Consider the following 20783-nt stretch of genomic DNA (forward strand, 5'->3'; position numbering starts at 1 on the left):
GAAAGAAAACATTTTTTTCATGCTTTGAAACAAATTTTCCGTTTCCAAACGTATATTCATTACCCCTATTATTAAGGCTCTGCTGTCCGTCTGCCACAAGACTGAACTGTATTCTGATTCTGATTCTTCAACTATTCAGTTGAAAGTTTCACAGATGAGATGATGTATTTCTGTCCAAAAAAATAGAGATTAAACAAGGGTCGTTATTTTATCTACGTGATATTTGACCTTTTTATCCGTTTTTTAGTAAATTTTTACCGAACTCACAGCGTCGAGAGTCCGAACACACACTTCAACGGAATTTTTAAATAACAAGTCCTTTACTTAAAGAAACAGCAATCTTAGAGGTTTTAAAAGCCAATCGTAGGAACTGAAAATGTCCCTACATCGAAGATACAATTCCTAACTCTATACCCATTTGTAACCATGGCAACATTTTCAAAAGTTGCCAGACTTATTTCCAGACAGATTCATAATATACCTAGCAATTTATACAAATGCCACCTGTTGCCATGGCCAGACGGGGCATGAACTTTGGCTTGCCAATCAATACGACGATGTTTATATTTATGATGCATGCATGCACAGTTTAAACTGATAACTTTATGTATGTAACGTGTTAAATCGCGTGTTCCTAGTTAGTTGACGAGGTCAGGCCAGTGTTAGGTGGCGCTTTAAAAATAGAATCGGTCGTTTGTCTTTTGTTTCATTTAGCAGAAACATCAAGTTTTCTTTTTTGGAGATATACCTACGATTTCTTGATAAATATGCGCTTGTTTGTGCGTATTCAAATAAATGTATAACAGTATAGGCCTAAGTGTGGATTTCCAGTTGATTTTCCAATTGGTTAACAGCCAACGAAAGTTTAGCAGACATTGCTTTTAGAGAGAAAAGGCCGGTAACATCATATGTGAGTTAAACTAATAGAAATGTAGTATGGGCTTTATAGTTATATAGCTAAAATAAATTATGTTGATTATTGTTATTTATAGATACTGGGTACACTGGCGTAATATTCAGTGTCATATTTAGACTTTATAAAAGTATCGACTATTAACAGAAAAGCAGAAAATCTAACCGTTGTGGTTATTGCGACGGAAAAAACAGAAAACTGACCAACAACGATGCAATACACTCAATTCAGTTTGCATGGTTAATAACCCCCAAAACCCTAACCACCTCGTGATGACATTGATGAGAATAAGTCCCCGACAACTCGCTAATCCGTGATGACATTTATAGAATAGGCCCCCAAAAACTCTCGCCAATGTTTTCAACCGTCATTCACGTAAGCTAAAGAGTGATTAGGAAGTCACCTGTTGGCACAGCGTCAGGGAAGGCCGACAGTCGCCAGATCAGGCATTCACCCCGCCCCGGCTACTTTCTTCTACGACCTGGGCTATGAGTAATCCCGGTTTCAGTCTAGACTTTGTATTTGCCTACTTTATGAATAGTTTAGAGTCAATGTGCGAGTAATTGGTTAAGTTCTTTTGTTTTTGCTGCAGTTTTATTTGCTTAGTTTCTGTTGATGGTAATCATTCAATGTTGTCTTTTTATTGGTTTGTGAATTCGTGGTGACAGTGAATGATATACAAATTTTATTTTCAGATATACTAAGGAATTTTGATGCAATGATAAATATAGATAATATAATAAATTATCGAAGGAAAAACCACATAATCGCGATTAATTCCTAAGTAACCGACCTAAAACATTGCTTTACAATCTGAATCTTAGCACGAATTAAAAAAAATGCATCTTATTATAATAACTTAATGTAAATCTACAACGTACCTAAATCTAAACACCACTCAATTCTTTAACATTTCAGTAGACGCTTACAAAACTATCTTATACAAGAACGGCCACCCTGTACCACGAACGCGTTAACTAGGGGGTATCGACCTCATCTATTTCAGTGTACCGGGGTGCGTCGCCCTCCACACGACCTCGACTCATCGGGTCAAGGATGACGGAAATTAACGCTCGCAAGTTTTCCTCAACGGTAATATAGCATTATACATAGGTAGTAGGTAGCTTTCTCACGGTGGACTTGTTGAAACAAGTTTACAAATGGATTTTTGGTGGTTTTACCAGACGATATTAATTTTGACTAAGGTTGAAGAGATGAATTGGTGATGTGGGAAATTGTAACTTTTAAATACTTTAGTATGAGAAAGAAAAAAAAATAGAATACAAAATTTATCGAATAGATTTTTTTAAGCTTTCAAACGGTGTAAATCTTTAATATTACTGTAAAATGTAGAAAGAAGTGCCAACTTTCATTATTTTACTAAAAAAAACTGGAGTACATCAGCAATATGTATAATGCTTAATCGACATAAAGTTATTGAAGCGCGCACCTGTATCGGTGTAGCCTATCCATCACTATCATGCTGCATGGCAGTTTGTTTACGTCACAGATAGTGCTGTGACCTTAAGATAATTATCGGTCGACGCCTCGTCTCACGTAGCGTTATCGATAAGTGCTACAACAATGCAAGGACATCACTTGCCAAATAGGTACCAGCGGTGAGAGTCCGTTTTCCTTGTTACCTAACATTTCAGCAACGTTAGGAAATATTTCAACGTATATATTTTACAACTTAGATAAATGACAGCATATTTCTGTCAAAGTATTATCATTACCTCAGCTTGGTGCATGATAGCTTTAGCTGCTTATGCAACTACGAAACTTGTTCTAAGCGAGCGTATTGCTGAACATGCAAACCGGTCTAGACACGGAAAATCCTGCTTCAAATATTAAGAAAAACCTTTTTTTATTATCTTAATCAATTTGTAACGCTATAAACGCATTGTGTAACATTTCCGGTGTATTTCGATGCTAATATTTACCGAGCTGCAATCCACGTTGCGTTTGAAAGATAATCCGTAAATAGGAGGCAGACAAAGCAGCTTGTCTGGCGTATCGTACAAATGACCGCTCGGCCTTGTCTAGGCCACGGTGACGCCATCTTGCGTGCGGATGAACTCCTTTTATTAGGACACTAAATTTATACTCGTCTCGCTCTAAAATACCACTTAGCTATCCAAAAGAAAGAGATAGACACTTTTCGATCGCAACCGAATTTATTTATAGAACACGATAAACGTCAAACGCTATAGATTAGGATAAACATGATTTTTGAAGTTCACGTTTTCTTTGTCTCGAGCGCGAGCTACCGTAACAAAAGCAGGTAATTATAGTCTCTGTGATGAATGTAAATAATGAGCAGATTTGAATAATAATGAAGGGGTATGACACTAACTGTTTCTTAACGCTACAGTAATGGTGCAACTAGACGGGCTATACATTGTGTAATTAGCGGTTAATTGCGTTGCCAAGGCGACTGCACTGCCGTCTGAGTGCCTGATAGCGATAACTGAGAAAATGTCTGGGGGCAAGGGACTTTATTGGACGCTAATTGGCCCGCCAGACGGTAGTGACAGATATCTATCCTGCATTATATATGAGGGTATCAAATAAACGTTTCGACATTCGGATCGAATGATTTATATTGAATGGGCAACCATACCGGTAATGAGTTGACACAATTCAACGGTAAATATTGTGAGTCATGTTCGTCTGTATCGCTTCGGCTGCAATGGGTTTCGTATTTAATTACCCAACTTGGTACATAATACTCTCATCTCGCACGTTGCCGAGGTAGCTGAGGTTGGTATTGGGAGCGGCTGGCGGCGCGGCGCTGGCGGCGGACCAGTCCTGTGCGCGAAAGGCGAAATGCTCGCGGCCGGCCGGTCGCCGGGCGCTACAACCGGCTCCGTGAAGGCCGCACGCCACCCCCCCCCCACTCCCTCTGTGAATTGTACTAGTGACTGGTTTTATCGATAACTAACCGTGTAATCCGTACAAAAGCGGCAGGTATTTTATACCGATAAAACAAATGAACTTCCTACTATTAGCTAATGATAAGCCGCATTTAATGGCGGCTAAACAATTTTTCATTAGCTAATTAGACCATTATTGTGTTGTTGTATAGAAATATGTGAAGGTGAGCCAACAAAATAATCACGATCGCTTCATCGAAAACGGCAATTCATTCAGTAAGTGCGTATGACGCGCTTCGTCGCTATCGCGACCGAGCTTCGCCCTCGTAAACAGAATGCCAATGACACGAGGGGTCGAGTGGCGTATCGATAATAATACCACACGCTATCGCGCAGCACTGGGTGCGCTCGCAAGGCCGCGCGACGCGTCCACGTCTCGTGCGTGTACACAAACACACTGTTTCGAAACGTTCGACACTTTATTCCAAATTCGAAGAGAGCCACGCGCGGATAGAGCTTCGTGGTTTTGGCCTTCTTTTGATTTTATTATTCTGCATTTCATTTAAATGCATTTTTCTTTTTAATTTTAGATGGTTTTATTTATTATTTATTAATAGCTTGGGTCAGTGTTTATGACGATTTTATAAAAATAATATTTACTTTATCTGCACGAAATAAATAAAATAATTCATACTTGTTTATTTTGTTTCAGGATACCCAAGATGCTGGTTTTATCATCTGGTAGTAATCCTCTGCATTCATATGTGACCCCAAAGCGAAAACACAGGGCATTAGAAGAAAATTCAGTAAAAAGGATATGTAAAAGGAACACAGATATTGCAAGACTGAGTAAAAAAGTTGCCTTAAAAATGAGCGGCGATGCAAGGTGATGAAAGTAAACAAATATTTTTGTATGAAAATTTGAAACATGAAGAAAAGACAAAATAGTTTTTGAAAATTTTCGAACCGTATATTTTCTATGAATTTACCATAGACAAACTTAAGTGTGGTGCTATTAGTGTAGTGAAGTGAAATCGATTAGGACAAAGTTATCGATATTGAGTGTGGTGATGTTGTGATCGCTGGATGGTGATGAGTAGCGCGATGAGCAGTGAGGGAGACGCCGTGAAGGTGGAGGGGGGACACGTGTCTGTCACCACTATCAGCATGTCGGGCCCAGAGACCAGTAACGGTAATTATTCATTCTTTATTAACTCTCTTTTAAAATCCAGAAATCAAATAATTAATTGATTTAAAAACTCTAAAAACCCTCGTTTTTAAATGTCACCTTCATCATAATCATCATCATCAGCTTTTAGTAGTCCACTGCTGGACATAGGCCTCCCCCAATGTGCGCCATAATCTTATTTTATCAAAATCGGTCCAGCCGATTTTATAAACGTAAATTGCATTGTCATCGGGTTAGAAGCTACCCTGAAAATTTCAGCCAGCTAGCTTATCGGGAAGTGCCTCAAAATTGAATTGCTAAAATCCTACCGGAACGTCAAACAAACAAACAAGAAAGTGAGTGTATAAAAAACGTGGGGAAATTAAATACATTTCAATACCCCGTTCTATCCCAACCAGATTGATCTCACTACTGAACTATCGAGAAGTTAAATTTGTGAGCATTAGTCATAGAGGGTGAGTAAAGTTCACAAGTATCGTCTGAGACCAAATCAATATAGTAAAGGACGTCTGGATATTTCATAAACTTTCCAACCGATGTCACTGAACTCTGCTTAAAAACTTTTCCATTACTTTACTGCGATTAGTCTCAAATATCTTATCATATTTATTTGCTAAACTCACGTAACAAACGATTCTCAATCGCTGTGAATGACATTCGATTTAAAAAGAAAAGAAAATAAAACAAGAAAATATAATCTGTTTATTTCAAATTTAAATTTCGAATCCATGAATATATCTCATTTTATTGATTGGCAATTTTAATGTCGATACCTGAAATTAATTAACGCAGTTCCCACGGTCGATGGTAAAATCGATTAGATTTATTAAAATCGATATATTTATTTGTTTATTTATAGTCTATTACATCTAAATGTCATCACGTGCAATGCATTACTGCCGTGATAATCAAGCGTTTTGCGTAAATACAAGATATCTTTAATCTTGATTTGACATTACTATTTATGCTCTAAACACACTTCTGTTTTATACTTTATCTGTGTACTATAAACATTGTCTACAAGAATAGTTTTTTTGTATGCCTTTCTAATTAAAAGGTTTGCTGTTGTTAAAGAATTAGTAAATAGTTAATCATAGTAAAATTTATAATCATAGATCGGATAGATTTTTCCCATTATTTTCGAAATAGCTGTTGCACGCAGGTTTTCCCGCCTGGATGTCGTTTATAACTGCAAAAAATATTTTCCGAAAGTTGCCTGTAAATCCCACCCAAGTGTGATTTTAACTATCTTGGAGTGTCTTTTAAAACGCGACTAAAAACTAGTACAATCCAAATATACCACTTAAATATAACAGTCGTTTATTTATTTAAAACGTGTTTTATACGGCAAGTTAATCAAATACTGTATACCTTTTTAAGTAGCTCACCAAATGCAGTATAGCATAATAGGGAACTGAAATTTTTGCAAAATGTCTATTATATATATCATTTATGTCAATGAATTCGGCCATTTTATTTGTCATTGAACATATCCCATATTACTTTGACGACCATCCAATAACATCACGCATAGTAAGTTATTGCTCGTAAAATTTATTAACAAGATATAACATAAATTATTAAGCTTTAGGCTTCTTATTGTCGTAATTCGCGTAAATCCTGACGACAGAGCATGATTCACGTCACGCAATATTATAATAAGGTGATAGCGGGGTCAATGAACCCGTTATGGGGGTCCTGAACTCGGTTTATATCCAAAAGGCTTAGCTTTCCGCTTGTATTCATTCTAAAGATAATATTAATAAGCTTTGTGAATGTTTCCACTGGCTTGTTGGTCTAGTGGTTAGTGACCCTGACTGCTATACCAGAGGTCATGGGTTCGATTCCCGCCCAGGACCAATTGTGTGATGAGCTGTGCCGTATTATGCGTAAGGCACTTTAGGCCAGTGCCTAGGGGCCCACTATGACCAGGGGCCCACCACCAAAGCAGGCATCTAAAAAAAGCTCGATAGATTTTTCACTGAACAAGTAACTTGAACCAAGTGGGCCCCCACTCCTTTGTTGCCTCGGGGCCTCGGGGTCCCTGGGCCCCTAGATCCGTCTCTGGTGACGAGTACGATCATTTTGATCTATGTCTGAGTGTAATTTATCTATATAATGGGGGCAATGCGGCTATGCAAGATGTTACGAAAACGGGGAAAAATTATCATCTTTGTGCCTGCGCTGCGTTAACGGTTTACTTATGTCAAAATTATGTTTGACTGAAGTGATCTTCTTAAAAAGTTCTTTGAAATAGTCCACGACAGCATATCTAAAAGGTGGACATTTTTAAATAATGTAATGTTATATCTTCATAACGCGGACGAAGTCGCGGGCAACAGCTATTATATAATACATTGCATAACGATTTGTTTATACCGAATTATTGCATAAAATTAAGTCTTTCGAAAATCAAATCTAAAGCTTTCAAAAGATCTTGATATTAGGAATTTCCATTTAGCAGTTTATTGAATTTAAAAAAGACGTGTGACAAGTTAATTTCTTGGTATTACCCAAATTCACGAAGCAAAAATAAACATATTAAATATGAGACAGACATCAGATCACAGATTATAAATAATCAATTACAACCATCTGAATGTAAAACGATCTGACTTCAAAGTTATTAAGACGAACTAATTTAAAATTGGAATCAACAGAAAAAAAACAAAATGGCGCTATCCTTTGGCGGAAAATCAGATTAAACCATCGTGGATTTATTTTCTTTATACATAACGAAAGTAACAATTGAAAAAGAGAATAGATGTTTTTTTATTACATGACACTAACACTTAGCGGAAAATCTGATTAAATAATCGGTGATTTATTTCCTTTACAAATTTAATAATAATAAAATGCTGTTTCCTACTCTATGTGGAATGCCTTGAATACAGTTGCATATTAATACCACACTTGTAACGAAAGGGCTTGATTACAGCTATTTTAGAATTTATTTCATGAGTCTTGAGGTTATAACACTCAGTTTAGCTTCCTCATTCCTCATTTTACGACAACTTGATGATTTTCATGGCTCGTTAAGAATCTTACGCTTATGAGGTCGATCCGAGTTGAGTGCTAATCTCTGACAATTCACTCTTAGTTTAAGATGTCTTTATATGCGTTGTTGCACATTAATGCATGTAACTGTATTGTGAAACTCTTCGTGTGAAAAAGAACGAGTAGTCTACATGTTATATTTATCTTCTCTCTCTTTTTTATGTATGAAATACTAATATTTTCGCCATATATCTGGAATCTGTCAAATAGAAAAAAAAAACAGATTTTTCTTTTAATATTTATTTGCAAACGAAAAACCATTCCATTTCCTCTAAAAGCATATACTTATTCTCAAATTTAGTAGATCTAGGTTGTGTAGGTGATGGAGAAATAATGATTTAATCAATATTATGACGGCTTTCGGTAATGTCCTCAATTTTTTCCCTTAGGCCATTTACTTTAATCAGAGGTTTTTGCCTTTTTAAACTCTTTCCAAAGCGGACATCCTGCTTGGTTTAAAATTATCGATTTTGAAATCGGATTAAGTGTGTTGCCCGTCGGTACGTCTGCCGTCGGTACGGCAGAATTTGTCGCAGGTTTTTTTATATTTTTTCCCTTTTTTTGCGGTTAGCAAAGTTTTTAAGTTAACCGCAAGGATTACGTAGGTCAGGTAATACGTATATGAATATAATAAAAAGATGGAAAACATAAAATATGAAGGCCTGATGATTAATTAAAATTAAGTTTTCCATCGACACTTCAAAAAAGCAGAAGTAAAATACAATTTATTGGCAAAGCAGTAAACAAATTTTATAATCAATGAATATGAGAATAAAAAATTGTAATACTTTTTTTCATATGAGATAAATTCTTCCTAATTTATCATGATAATTTATCGCGCTTCTATTTCTCCAGTAAATAAAGGTCTTTGCCAAAATTTCAAGGTTTGCAGATAAACATAGAATAGCGCAATAAAATTTCACGAGATTTTGTGATGAACTGTGTTTAATGGAACGTTTCGAGAAATTATTTTCTTAATCTTGACCACTAGAGCCCAATACAACAATAGTAATAAAGTAGCTAATGCAGGTTTTGGTGGCAGTTTGTGTGCATCAAAAATTGTTTTTTGCTTAGTTATGATACAGACACAGAGCTTTTTGGTAATGTGGAAGGTATTTCTAAGTCTAATGTCTTTCTAGGCTGGGTACTTAGGCATTTAATCCTTGTGTCGCAGGGGTTTTCACTCTAATTCAGGACAATCGTGGATCGAGACCGTGCAATGTGTTTCTGAAAGTGTAACTTATACTATTTGATTATCCCCACAGTCAGATTCGATCTGGACGTATCCTTCTGAAATCTGACGTGACTTAACTTGAATACCAATATCGTAAGGTCTTTTTATAACGTTCCATTCTGGTCGACCCTTCACTTTCCTTTTGATAAACCGAAACTGTGGTTCTTATTCTTATAAACTCTTTTCCAGGTCAATTCTCGTACAGTTCGAGCGGCGTGCGCATCAGTGTGTCTTCAGAGCCTCATGATGAAGACTCCACTGATGCCGAGATCTCAAAGATCGACTTCACACAACATCAATATGAGGTAACACTTATTTTTAACTATTCAACTACTTTAGCCAACTTGTGATCCAATTTTTGCCGATCCAAAAAATCATATTTTCCCCAACAATTTTTTGCTCTAATCATTTGGCTTTCGGCTTAAACTTTTTATGTAGTTCCTTATACTCTGGTGAAGCATTCAAAACCAGCTCTCGGTCGCCTTTCCGCCTTTCGGGAGCCATTTGACCGAAAGTTTCATGATTCCAGGTTAACATGCGTAACAAGAAGAAGCGGTCATCCAGCGGCGCGCATTGCGAGGTGCCCAGCAACGAGCGCGAGCGACCTATGTCCTGGGAGGGAGAGCTCTCGGACTCAGAGATGGTTATCGATACCAGTGTTAATAATGGTAAGCAATGACCAGGGAATATCGATTTTTCTTTCTTATAGTATTATAGCTATATTTTGAATGAAAGAGACATCATGATAAAACTGTACCGAACATTTGCAAGCAACTCCGAAGAGTTTAGAGGTATTATTATTTTGAGCCCTTCTTTAAAATTAAGCATTTTTATAACTTTGGTTGACTTATACAAAACCAATCTGGAAATGTCTTCTTACTCTTCTTCTTAATCTTATTACATATTAACAGGGAAATGCTCATTCCATATAAATTTCTATTTTATCACAGATATGTAAATAATGTCTACATTTAGACTACACAGCCGAGTAATACGTGATATGATGCATTTCTGTGATCCGCGATTATTAAAAAACATGGATTAATAAAGAACAGTGTAATTATCTCATTAATTTCCATCTTCAGACGAGAACAGCAGTTCCCTGGACCTGCAATCATCCCGGGACTCGATCGACACGCTACGTAACGTGAGCATCAAGACGGAACCCCTCAAGTCCGAGGTGTTCCCGACGGCGGAGGAGCAGAGAGTCCTCGACCTGAAGTACAACGCTCCGCTGCAGCCGCACCAGCGGAGTCTTAGCATGAACAGGGTTAGTTAAGGGGAATAGTCGCCTTTTCTCTTATAGATCTTGCATCTTGAAGACAGCCTTTCTGTTTTAAAGAACATTAGAGAGGAAAAATAAATCTGAAATGGGAAGTTAGGAGTTTTACTTATCTAATATTTATTAAACGGTGAACTTGTCGTTTATTAACATACTCGTAGGATAAACTTTTATAGGAGATACTTTTACTGAATTAAAAGTAAATCAGGTTCTATACCGCTTTGGTACTTCCAGATCAATTCAAGTGTGTTTTTGTATCCTGTGGTCACGTTCCTGTCACATATAGTAATTTTGTGAAGTGGCAAAATTTTTCCCAGAATATAAAGATACGTATTTAATATTTTGGAAGAACTATCTAACGGACTTCTTAAATGTTTGCAGTCAAATACCCTATTAATATCTTACCTTTTCTTCTCTCTCCAGATATCAGTGCTAACAGACGGCTCCAGCCTGTCAGTACCGCGGCGGCCCGCGTCGCCACCGGCCGCGCCGCTCGCGCCAGCGCCGCTCTCCGCCCTCGACCAGGTCCACAACCTCACTATCAAGAAGGAAACACAGCTTTCTGGTAATTTACCATACATGCGTTTCAAGCTGAATTGAACGTTATCTTTATACAGAGACGGTTCAAATTTCAAGTTTTAATGTTTTAGCAAATTCTTGACTGGTATGGATAGTAAAGTTGTAGAATGGAATTAATCACCATTTTTTACCACCACCAATTACCATATTTCAAATTCATTAAAAATCTATCCCTAAAAGATTGCTATTATCCTTAGATTGAAGTGTGTACTATTTGATTGCCTCGTGAGATGTTTCACAATAATTCAACTTACAAGCACAAAGACACCCAGACTCAGGAAAACTATCAGTGGAACGCTTGTCCTACATGGCGAACGAACCCGCGTGGTTTGGCGTATTAATCTCAACCATTCGCCTATCCGTGCAATCACCTTCAACTTTTTCTACGTTATATACACTGTATAGATCAAGAGTCCCCTAGTATTAAACCAAGTGTATCCCCCAGAGTTGAAGTGCGAGCAGTCAGCGGGCATGGACAAGCTGCTGGGCGCGCTGCACGGGTCCCCGCTGCTGGGGCGCCTGCCGCGCGTGCAGTCCAGCGCCAGCACCGACTCCGCCGTGCACTCCATGTACACGCACAGGTACAGCATGCAGATATACTGAAGAGTGAAGCTACCAAACTAGCTTAAAGTTCTGTTTATAATAGCCATTTGGCCAAAAAATTTAGTCAGTCCAAATTGCAGTTGGTCATAATCGTCATGATGCAGATAAATTGAAGCTACCGACTAAAGCACCGTCGATAATAGCCATTACGCCAAAAAATTTAGTCATTGCATTTGGTCCAAATCTTCTACTCAGATTTGGATTTTTTAAGTAGCAAAGCGGTGAATGAAATAGTTTGACGAACTGGATGTACCCATGGAATAAACAAATTGAGGCCTTTGTCTTACAGAGGAACATGTCGATAGTCGATAAAAAAAATATGACAGCGATTCCTAAGAATATTAGTGCAGTGCTAATATACACCTTACTGCATTGTAATAAAGTTGTATAAATGTTTACCTACCCAGAGGATGACGCTTGCGGTTGGCAAACAATCGCCTTAGCCATTATTGTTCCCACTTCTTTTAAGTACATTCCACAGTAATGTAACTACATTTCTTGGTGATTGTTCAGAGGAGTTCTGAATAAATGAACTAAACTAGCTATAACATTCTCATAATTATATTTTGCCTCCACAGTGTGTACAGCAGTCCGTCAGCAAGTCCGCGCGCGTCACGTCACTACACTCCGTCTCTTTCCCGCAACAACAGTGACGCATCGCACTCTTCTTGTTACTCCTACAGTTCAGAATTCTCGCCTACGCATTCGCCAGTACAGGTCAGAAACATGAATTTAAAACATCGGTTCAAGTCCTCTTTGTTCCTGAATCTATCGCCAGCTTACTAGAAAAAAATATTGAAAAAAATAATAATATTAAAGGCTCTACCAACACCTCTTAAAGTAATATTATTATGGTTTTGGAAGCGTGAAAGAACGGCTCTTTCTTCTCTCTCTCTTTTACAGCCACAATAATACTTTAAGACATTTGTTTCTGAGTAATATACACTTTTAAACAAAATGCTTCATATTCTGATATAGCCGTACTAATAACATAAATTCAACAATATCTGTGTCCCACAGGGTCGTCACCCGGGGCTGGTGTACCGCGAGACATACGAGGCGGGCCACGAGGACGACACGGACGCGCCCGACGCGCTTCATCACCACCAGGGTATCAGTCGCCAGCAGCTTATCAACAGGTACCTTCCTATCATCATAGATAATCATACTAGCATCACAATTGTGTTGGGTTCGGCTTCCAGTCTAACCAGATGCAGCTAAATACCAGTGTTTTACAAGGCGCGACTGCCTGTCTGACCTCTTCAACCCAGTTACCTGGGCAGCACGAAACCCCTTACTAAGACTGGTTGTCGGACTTTCTAGCTTTTGACTACCCGTGACGACTGTCAAAGCTCTGTAAATCCACAATTTAACGTGACTTTCGAAACACGGATGCACTCGTTTCATTATGCCAAATATTTTTTCTGAACTAAAACCGACGCTATTTGTGAAGCAACTAAGTCCAATTCAGCTTGCACTCAAATAATCAACCTAAACCAATTTTCCCCCAGTCCCTGCCCAATCTGCGGAGACAAGATCAGCGGCTTCCACTACGGGATATTCTCGTGCGAGTCCTGCAAGGGTTTCTTCAAGAGGACGGTGCAGAACAGGAAGAACTACATGTGTCTGCGGGGAGGGAACTGTCCTGTCACCGTCACGACCAGGAAGAAGTGCCCAGCTTGCCGGTTTGATAAGTGTCTCGGATGTGGGATGAAGCTCGAAGGTATGATAGCTGTTTTTGTTTTGATTTTTGAGATGGTGTTTCGTTAATGAGAAAACGTAGTTCAGTTTTGTCTAGAATTGTAACAGGAAGAGGTGATTTTAGAAAATCAGATTCAGGAATCTTTGACTATTTTAATTAATTTCTTTGAGATACTGATTTTATTTTTAACTTGATTTCTTTAAATAAAACTCCCAACGCTAAAGTTTACTGACATTCTGTATGTATACTTTCTTGTAATTTTACAATTTGGCAACTCCCAAATTTCCGTCATTCCTTACTGTTACAACATGTTCTACCGTCTCTTATTCATAAAAAGAAAACATTTGAGTCTATACCTCCGAAATTCGATCAAGTCCATTTGATGTTAGTTTTGGATTGTTCTTGACCATACAAATAATTATAAAAGCGTCTTCTGGAGTTTTAAACCAAGTAGTATTTAGTCTAGAATTACCACAATAGTTACTTAGCAATGTCTTCCTATTCAGCGATCCGCGAGGACCGCACCCGCGGCGGTCGCTCCACATACCAGTGCTCGTACTCGCTGTCGGGCGCGGCCAGCACGGGCAGCCTGCTGGCCGCGCACGCGCCCGCCACGCTGCGCCACGCCTCCAGCCTCACCTGCGTATGTATTACACACGCATTATTGTGTTGTTGCTACGGATAGCCGAGTGACCCATTTAACGCGACGCTTGGACGCGACACAAGGATTAAATTCCTTACTGCGGGAATCGTTTATTTTTATAAAAGAAGGAATAGAAAAAGCTACCTTGTGTCGTCCCTTTCTGTTGTTCTACAGGCCAAGGGTTGATATCCCAGTCACCAGAGTCAAAGTGTTTAGTGAGAACAAGGCCTCTGCATATTAGAGCTGTGTTCCCGTGTACGCGTATAATTTTTTTAAACCGGAGGGTGGGTTCGATTCCCAGCTAAGACAGACAAATATGTTCTGGAAACCATAGCTTATTCGGGAGGAACTTGGAATCTATACAATATTATGTACATATTATATCAGTTACTTGGTTCTAAATGTATTTAGCCTCTCGTTTGCCGGTGACTTAGGGGTATCTTAGGTAAGCTTATAATTTTGTTGCAATTTCAGGTAAACGGGCCCGGTTCTTACAGCAGCCGAGGAGAATCCAGTAACAGCCAAGTGACGCCTGATATACCGCCGTTATTGCAGGTATGTACAAAAAACTGCCATCTAAGTACAAAAAAAACTAACACTAGGCATAACTTTATCAAAATACGTCATCATGAAGATACGGAGAACTGAAATTTAATGTGACGTCACTCCGAGCCGATCTATAAAAAAATTACATTTGTAGACCCTATTTCTTTTTATAACCCTGAAAAAATAACACGAATCCTTGATTAATGTCTAACTAAAAAATATCAACAGGAAATAATGGACGTGGAACACCTATGGCAGTACAACGAGTCTGAACTCAGCCGTCTTGGCAAGTCCACCGGCAGTCCATCAGCCAACCCTCTCCTTGCGGCCAGCGGGATCACCGCGCACAACTCCAGCCCCGACTTCCTTGCTGATCTTTGTAACATTGCCGATCACAGACTGTACAAGATCGTCAAATGGTGCAAGAGTTTGCCGCTCTTTAAGAATATTTCGGTAAGTCCCCTACTTGATGAGGTTTTTGGGACTGTATTAGTTTGTTTTGAGCTGTACTGTTGCTGAGATTGTATGTGAATGCCTTTTTCGACTACCACGTAAAAATAAGTTTTAGAATTTTGACCTCTACGTGTGTTTTTCTGTCTATAACACCGCGTTAAAAACCTTTTTAATGCCATCGATTAGTTTATACTTAGCCTAATTGTACGGAACCCTCAGTATCGCGAGACCGAATCACATTTAACCGGGTTTTTCTTATTTTGTTTATGTACCAGATATACCATTACTTTCAAGTTATTAGAGTCCCAAGATACAAGTGTAACTTAGGTTGTGAATCGAAGAAATTGAGATTTTTTAAAACTTAACTGAATAAATGATTATTATTATTCCTTATTTACGTTTGATACAGATCGACGACCAGATCTGCCTGCTGATCAACAGCTGGTGCGAGCTGCTGGTGTTGTCGTGCTGCTACCGCGGCGTGAGCACGCCGGGGGAGGTGCGCGTCGGCGGCGGACGCGGGATCACGCTGCAGCAGAGTGCTAAGTATGTAATTTGTTATTATATTATATAAGGCCGTAGTGATCCCTAATGTAATAGGGAAGGTATATCATTTGGTTTCAGAGATGTAAAGGCAGCCGAGATCAATACTATATAGAAACATATTTAAGGCTACTTTTACGTATCCATCTATTTGCAGTAGGACGCAATATAATCTAATATGTATTTTACTACAAACATTATTTTCAATCACACTCACTGTTGCTTTCCGATTGATTCAATTTTGTTGCCATACTTTTCATTTGATAATATTTTTTATCTACAGGTTGGGTTTAACGCCTTGTATAGAACGCATGCTGAGCTTCACTGACCACTTGAGACGGCTTCGTGTTGACAGATACGAATATGTAGCGCTCAAAGTCATCGTACTGCTCACTTCAGGTAAATTTATCAATATACTTAAGTCAATGTGAATTAATTCTTCTATAACATAGCTAAAAATAGATCGAATTATTCTATAGTCCGATATTAGCAAAATTGGGTGACCACTGATCATTTTATTTTTATAAAAAGTAATAAAAACAACTTATTGGCTTCTTCTGGCTCCCGCACACACCACAGCCACAAAACGCTGCTATCGAATATTTCTGGTACTTTCATACATCTTATAGGGATTCGCCACACGCTGTTTACTTTTTGATATAAAACAGTTCACAAAATAATCCGGAGGAGGCGTTCTGTAATTGTGGCCTGTGTCCCATGTGGGACGACCCTAAACCTTTACCGAAAACGTGTGATTGTGATCACAATATTCAAAATACCTATTACACTCCTAGATGCACCCGATCTTCGAGAAGTGGAGAAAGTGCGAGCTTCCCAAGAGAAGGCGCTGGCCGCACTACAAGCGTACATCGCGACACACTCACCCGGAACACCCGCCAAGTTCGGGGAGCTGTTGTTGCGTATACCTGAGTTGCAGAGGACCTGCCAGGTGAGAATAAACTTTATCAACTCAGAAATAAGATACAAAATAGTTAGTTCGTGAACGGTAGAAGCTTGCCAGGTGAAAATACACTCTAGTTTGTTGCACATAGGGTGCAAAATAGTTTGGTTAGCCAAGCAACATATTATTGGATTACTTAATTGAATTATGAGTCTTTTTTTATTATTAGGTACATCTTAAAAGTCCATGGTTGTGAAAAATTATAATTATGATATTATAACATAGTAAATAAAACTTATTGCTTGTGCTGTTAAGCTCAAGTTTCAAGAACGCTTTGGTATGTTTCATAAACATTTAGGACTATGTTATCCAAAATTAGATCTTCTCTAGAAACATTAAGGTTCACAATTCTCTAACAAAAATTTTCAACCTTTTTTCTTAACAGTTCTTCATGCAAGTCGGCAAAGAAATGCTGAACCCGGCCAATAAGAGCAAAGACGGCGACGGACCAAGTTTCAACCTGCTCATGGAGTTACTGCGCGGTGACCACTGACCTTTGACCTTTCTACTTGACCTCGAGGTCACATACATTGCTCAAGAATATATTAAGTACTCTCTACAATGACATGCGAATTGAATTTATCGATTATCTATTTTTTAACCGACTTCCAAAAGGAGGTTACGTCTTATGTATCCTCAAGTCATCTCTACTAGTCTGTGCTCTTGATCCTGGACTGCTATATTAATGCGGTAAAATAACAATGATTTTTATAACTTTTTACAACTTGGAATTCTTTTTTTGGCCTTGAAATGCGAAAAGACTGCCTTGAATAATTAATACATTTTGTCAATTTTGATAAATTCGGCTATTTGTATTGAATTGTTACGATTCGAAATAAATAGACGTCATTTTATCACACACTTCAATAAGTGCCAATATAGCTTATAATAATGCATTTATACTTATCTCTGTCTGTTACTTAACTCTCAGTTTATAATTTAATATTTCTACTATAATTGTAAAATATATTTTTATGGCAACACTATATCTATAAAAAGTTTTTCCTCAGTGTAAAAGACAGTAGACCTGTACTAAGCCTTCTTAAAGTGTTGCCAGTTAAACGATATTAATTGCTACCAATAACATGACGAGATAATGACAAACTGACACTGCCACAACATGCTTTTGTTTTAAACTACTATTAATTAATATAGGGCCAAGGGAACAATGATTAGATTTATCTAACAGATATTTAGACAACCGTAAATAATACAGAATGTGAATAGATGGCCTTCTTAATAATCTGTACAAGGCTGGTTTCTGACAGATTAAAAAACTTACCAACTTGTTTTTGCCGGTGGCGGAAATAGGAACTAAAATCTAACGGAACAAATTCGTAAGTTTTTGTTGTAATGACAGCGCTACTAGCGCCACTGCCGTCGGCAAAGATAAGTTTGTTGTTTCGTACTTGAATGAATGAAAATGATGCGGCGGTTCTAACATCGGATCATTTTCAGCATTCATTGCTTCATATGTGTGAAAGAGATTCGATGAGGTTTTAATTAATGAATCAATGGATTACTGCGTCTTACGTAAAGTTACGTAAAATATTATGTACAGGGGCCATATAATAGCAATTTAATAACTGACTCTTGCCTCTGCATTTTTAAATAAGGAAGTAGAAGATAAATATTTTTGGATTGTGACCATGTTGAGAAGTTTGATACAAATTACAACGATTTTGTACGTATTTTTGATGTTTTTTGAACGTGCGTTTATGTGCGTTGGCTAACAATGAAATTTAGTTTCATGATTTTATTTATTGTGAATAAAAGAGTCCTTTTCATGGGCGTCTTGTAATCATTGCCATTTCGATTTAGTTACTTAATAATAGTCTGTAATGTTGTTGATATGTGCAGCTTAGTGTAGCCTAGACGTAATGATTATTTCTGAGGGTAAAACTTTCAGAAAATAATTTCATTTATGAATTCAGTTTTTATAAAAAACTCATATTTAAGTTATAAATTTTTCATTTTTTTTTAATGTTTCTTTGCTTTTTTGGTAAGATAATGGTGCAATACTTAGCATGAGGTGTAGTTTACATTATTATTGTTTTAAATATACCTTTATGCTCTGTTTTTGCACGTTTTATAGTAAGTTGCGAAGCCGCGACTTTGTGTAACCAGTCATTCACTGCCGTTTTGTAAAATAAGACATTGCTATGAGCAAACTCTTCTCTATATTGCAATACTTATTATTTTTATAAAGAAAATATTCTCATTTAAGCTAGTTATAGATGTAGACTTAATATTTAGTACATAATGTTTATAATAAAGCTTAGAGTTGCCTTAACGTTAGTTAAGTGAATAATGTTAATTATCGAGAATGCTTTAGGATTCGACTACATTTAAGATTAAACTGTTGAAAACTTCTGAAACAGATGATGTTTTTTTGTACATCGACTGTCATAAGCCTAGTAATACCTTTCAAAGTAAATCTGTTGTGTGTGGAAGCGAGAGAGCGAAGACAGTGTAGAGCGCCATCTTGCTTCGACACCGACAATTTTCCTTTGACAGGTCTTAGGCCTTTAGTTTCACTCCATACGTTATGACTTGAAGCGTTACGATTACCCAGTTGTGTTATATTTGTTAGTACTACATTCCATATGAAAATGTTACATTTTATATCAGTTGTCAACTGTTGTAATTTTTATAAAACTCTTTTTTGATCGTAGCGCAGAAAGTCCCAGATTTATGTGTCTTAATACATTTATTTGACATTAAAGTACAATAGCGCCATATATCCATAGCATAAAGAAACAGAGAATATTAAGTTTAAGGCTTTTAGTACACAAGACCAACGGAGGTTTTCTAATTTCAATGATTTTTGTCTCCAAACGACTTCCGCCTTATAGACTCAGAGAGGTTATGTACATAGACAGCCGTCGTACATCACTATAATTGTCAGATTTAGAAGAGTTTTGTCGTCATGTGTATAAATAGCCTTGTAAAACAAAAAGCTATTTCAAATTAAGGAGGTTTGACCCTAGCCTAATCTTTAAAAAAAAGTTAGCCTGTGTTAGCAGACCTGTTTAATTTGTATTGTGCTTCTATATTTTTGTAAGCCAGAAGGAATATATAAATATATGCGTACTTAGTTATAAGTAAACTTTGTTGCAAAAGAATTATAAGCAATTTTGTAAAAGTTCCAAACATTTTGTTATGTTTTGTCTGGTGTCTATTAAGTTCAATATTGACTGATAACCAAAACATAGATGACAAAATTCAATACTTACTTTTTTTAATTTATCCTTTTTGCGAAAGGCAAGGGTATCTAAGGCCCATACAGCCAATACTTAATGGATGCATCCTAAAGTTAAATTAAATTCCGCTTTTTTTGTTTCAAATTACGAACGTTATTTGAAAATTAAAAAATAGACAAATTCTTTAAATTGGATTTCGTAACAAGCTATAAACTCATTTGTATACCAATACATATTACAAATAAATTTCCGTTTATTTTTTTGCAACATCGTATAGAATATCAGACGGGCACAAGTACTTCATTTAATTTAGTTATCAGAGCTAATAATAGAAATGATTTATTTCAAACGTGCCACGAGGATGTAATATTTTTTAATTGAGATTCTAATGTGATTGTGTTTTCTTTCGTGTTTGCCAAGTACGGTTATAAGTGGCATCTATATAGATATATCTCTTTATGAACTGATAATTTAAGATGTTAGATAGTATTTTTGTATTCAGTAAAGCCAGAGTGAACGTTCGACAGTATGTTTGTGTGGTCCAAATAATTTTTATATTAAAAATTACAAGGAGCGTAAAAATGGTATGACGTCCATGTTTAACTGTTATTATTTGTATGAATAAGTATTATAGTGATATTGTATTCTTCTTTATTTTGTAGAATTATAAAGATTTTTTTTTATATATAGCGCAAAATGAATAAATATGATTTTGATTTATGTTGGTGTGTCTTTTTTTAAAGAATGAACTGCATATACCCCTAAAATATTAAATTTGTATCTTCGAATCGACGGCGAAGTAAAGGTCTACTATCTACGAAGATGTCCTATTGACAAGAAAATGGAAATGATAATTTCGAATGTAAGTATGCGTTTTGAATGACATCCTAAATATTAAACAGCTATATATCTACAGCGTCTACGGGTTTTGTCAAGATAAGAAAGAAAAACACAATTTTGTTGTTTTCTGCCAATTTCCCCACCCCCACGATGTCTCAC

At 37.2% G+C, this 20783-nt stretch overlaps 1 protein-coding gene across 2 annotated transcripts in view; it reads left to right on the plus strand.

Moving 5' to 3' along the window:
• The window catches only part of LOC113494535 (nuclear hormone receptor FTZ-F1 beta), a 37325-nt gene extending 16870 nt beyond the window's left edge, over positions 1 to 20455 (plus strand). Inside the window, exons 1-17 of one of the 2 annotated variants that reach the window (XM_026872925.1) lie at positions 4174 to 4411; positions 4502 to 4981; positions 9459 to 9574; positions 9799 to 9937; positions 10355 to 10539; positions 10975 to 11116; positions 11576 to 11711; positions 12312 to 12450; positions 12754 to 12872; positions 13245 to 13456; positions 13942 to 14078; positions 14553 to 14633; positions 14853 to 15077; positions 15487 to 15623; positions 15904 to 16019; positions 16415 to 16569; positions 16967 to 20455. In XM_026872925.1, coding sequence (XP_026728726.1) covers positions 4876 to 4981; positions 9459 to 9574; positions 9799 to 9937; positions 10355 to 10539; positions 10975 to 11116; positions 11576 to 11711; positions 12312 to 12450; positions 12754 to 12872; positions 13245 to 13456; positions 13942 to 14078; positions 14553 to 14633; positions 14853 to 15077; positions 15487 to 15623; positions 15904 to 16019; positions 16415 to 16569; positions 16967 to 17074 — 2253 coding nt within the window. In that variant the 5' untranslated portion in view covers positions 4174 to 4411; positions 4502 to 4875 and the 3' untranslated portion in view covers positions 17075 to 20455. Of the gene's footprint in view, positions 1 to 4173; positions 4412 to 4501; positions 4982 to 9458; positions 9575 to 9798; positions 9938 to 10354; positions 10540 to 10974; positions 11117 to 11575; positions 11712 to 12311; positions 12451 to 12753; positions 12873 to 13244; positions 13457 to 13941; positions 14079 to 14552; positions 14634 to 14852; positions 15078 to 15486; positions 15624 to 15903; positions 16020 to 16414; positions 16570 to 16966 lie in introns of those variants that run through there. The other variant, XM_026872924.1, reaches the window with a different exon arrangement.
• The last annotated feature ends 328 nt before the right edge of the window (positions 20456 to 20783 follow it).

This window comes from Trichoplusia ni, chromosome 5 (genome assembly GCF_003590095.1).
Source record: "Trichoplusia ni isolate ovarian cell line Hi5 chromosome 5, tn1, whole genome shotgun sequence".
Lineage (NCBI taxonomy): Eukaryota > Metazoa > Arthropoda > Insecta > Lepidoptera > Noctuidae > Trichoplusia > Trichoplusia ni.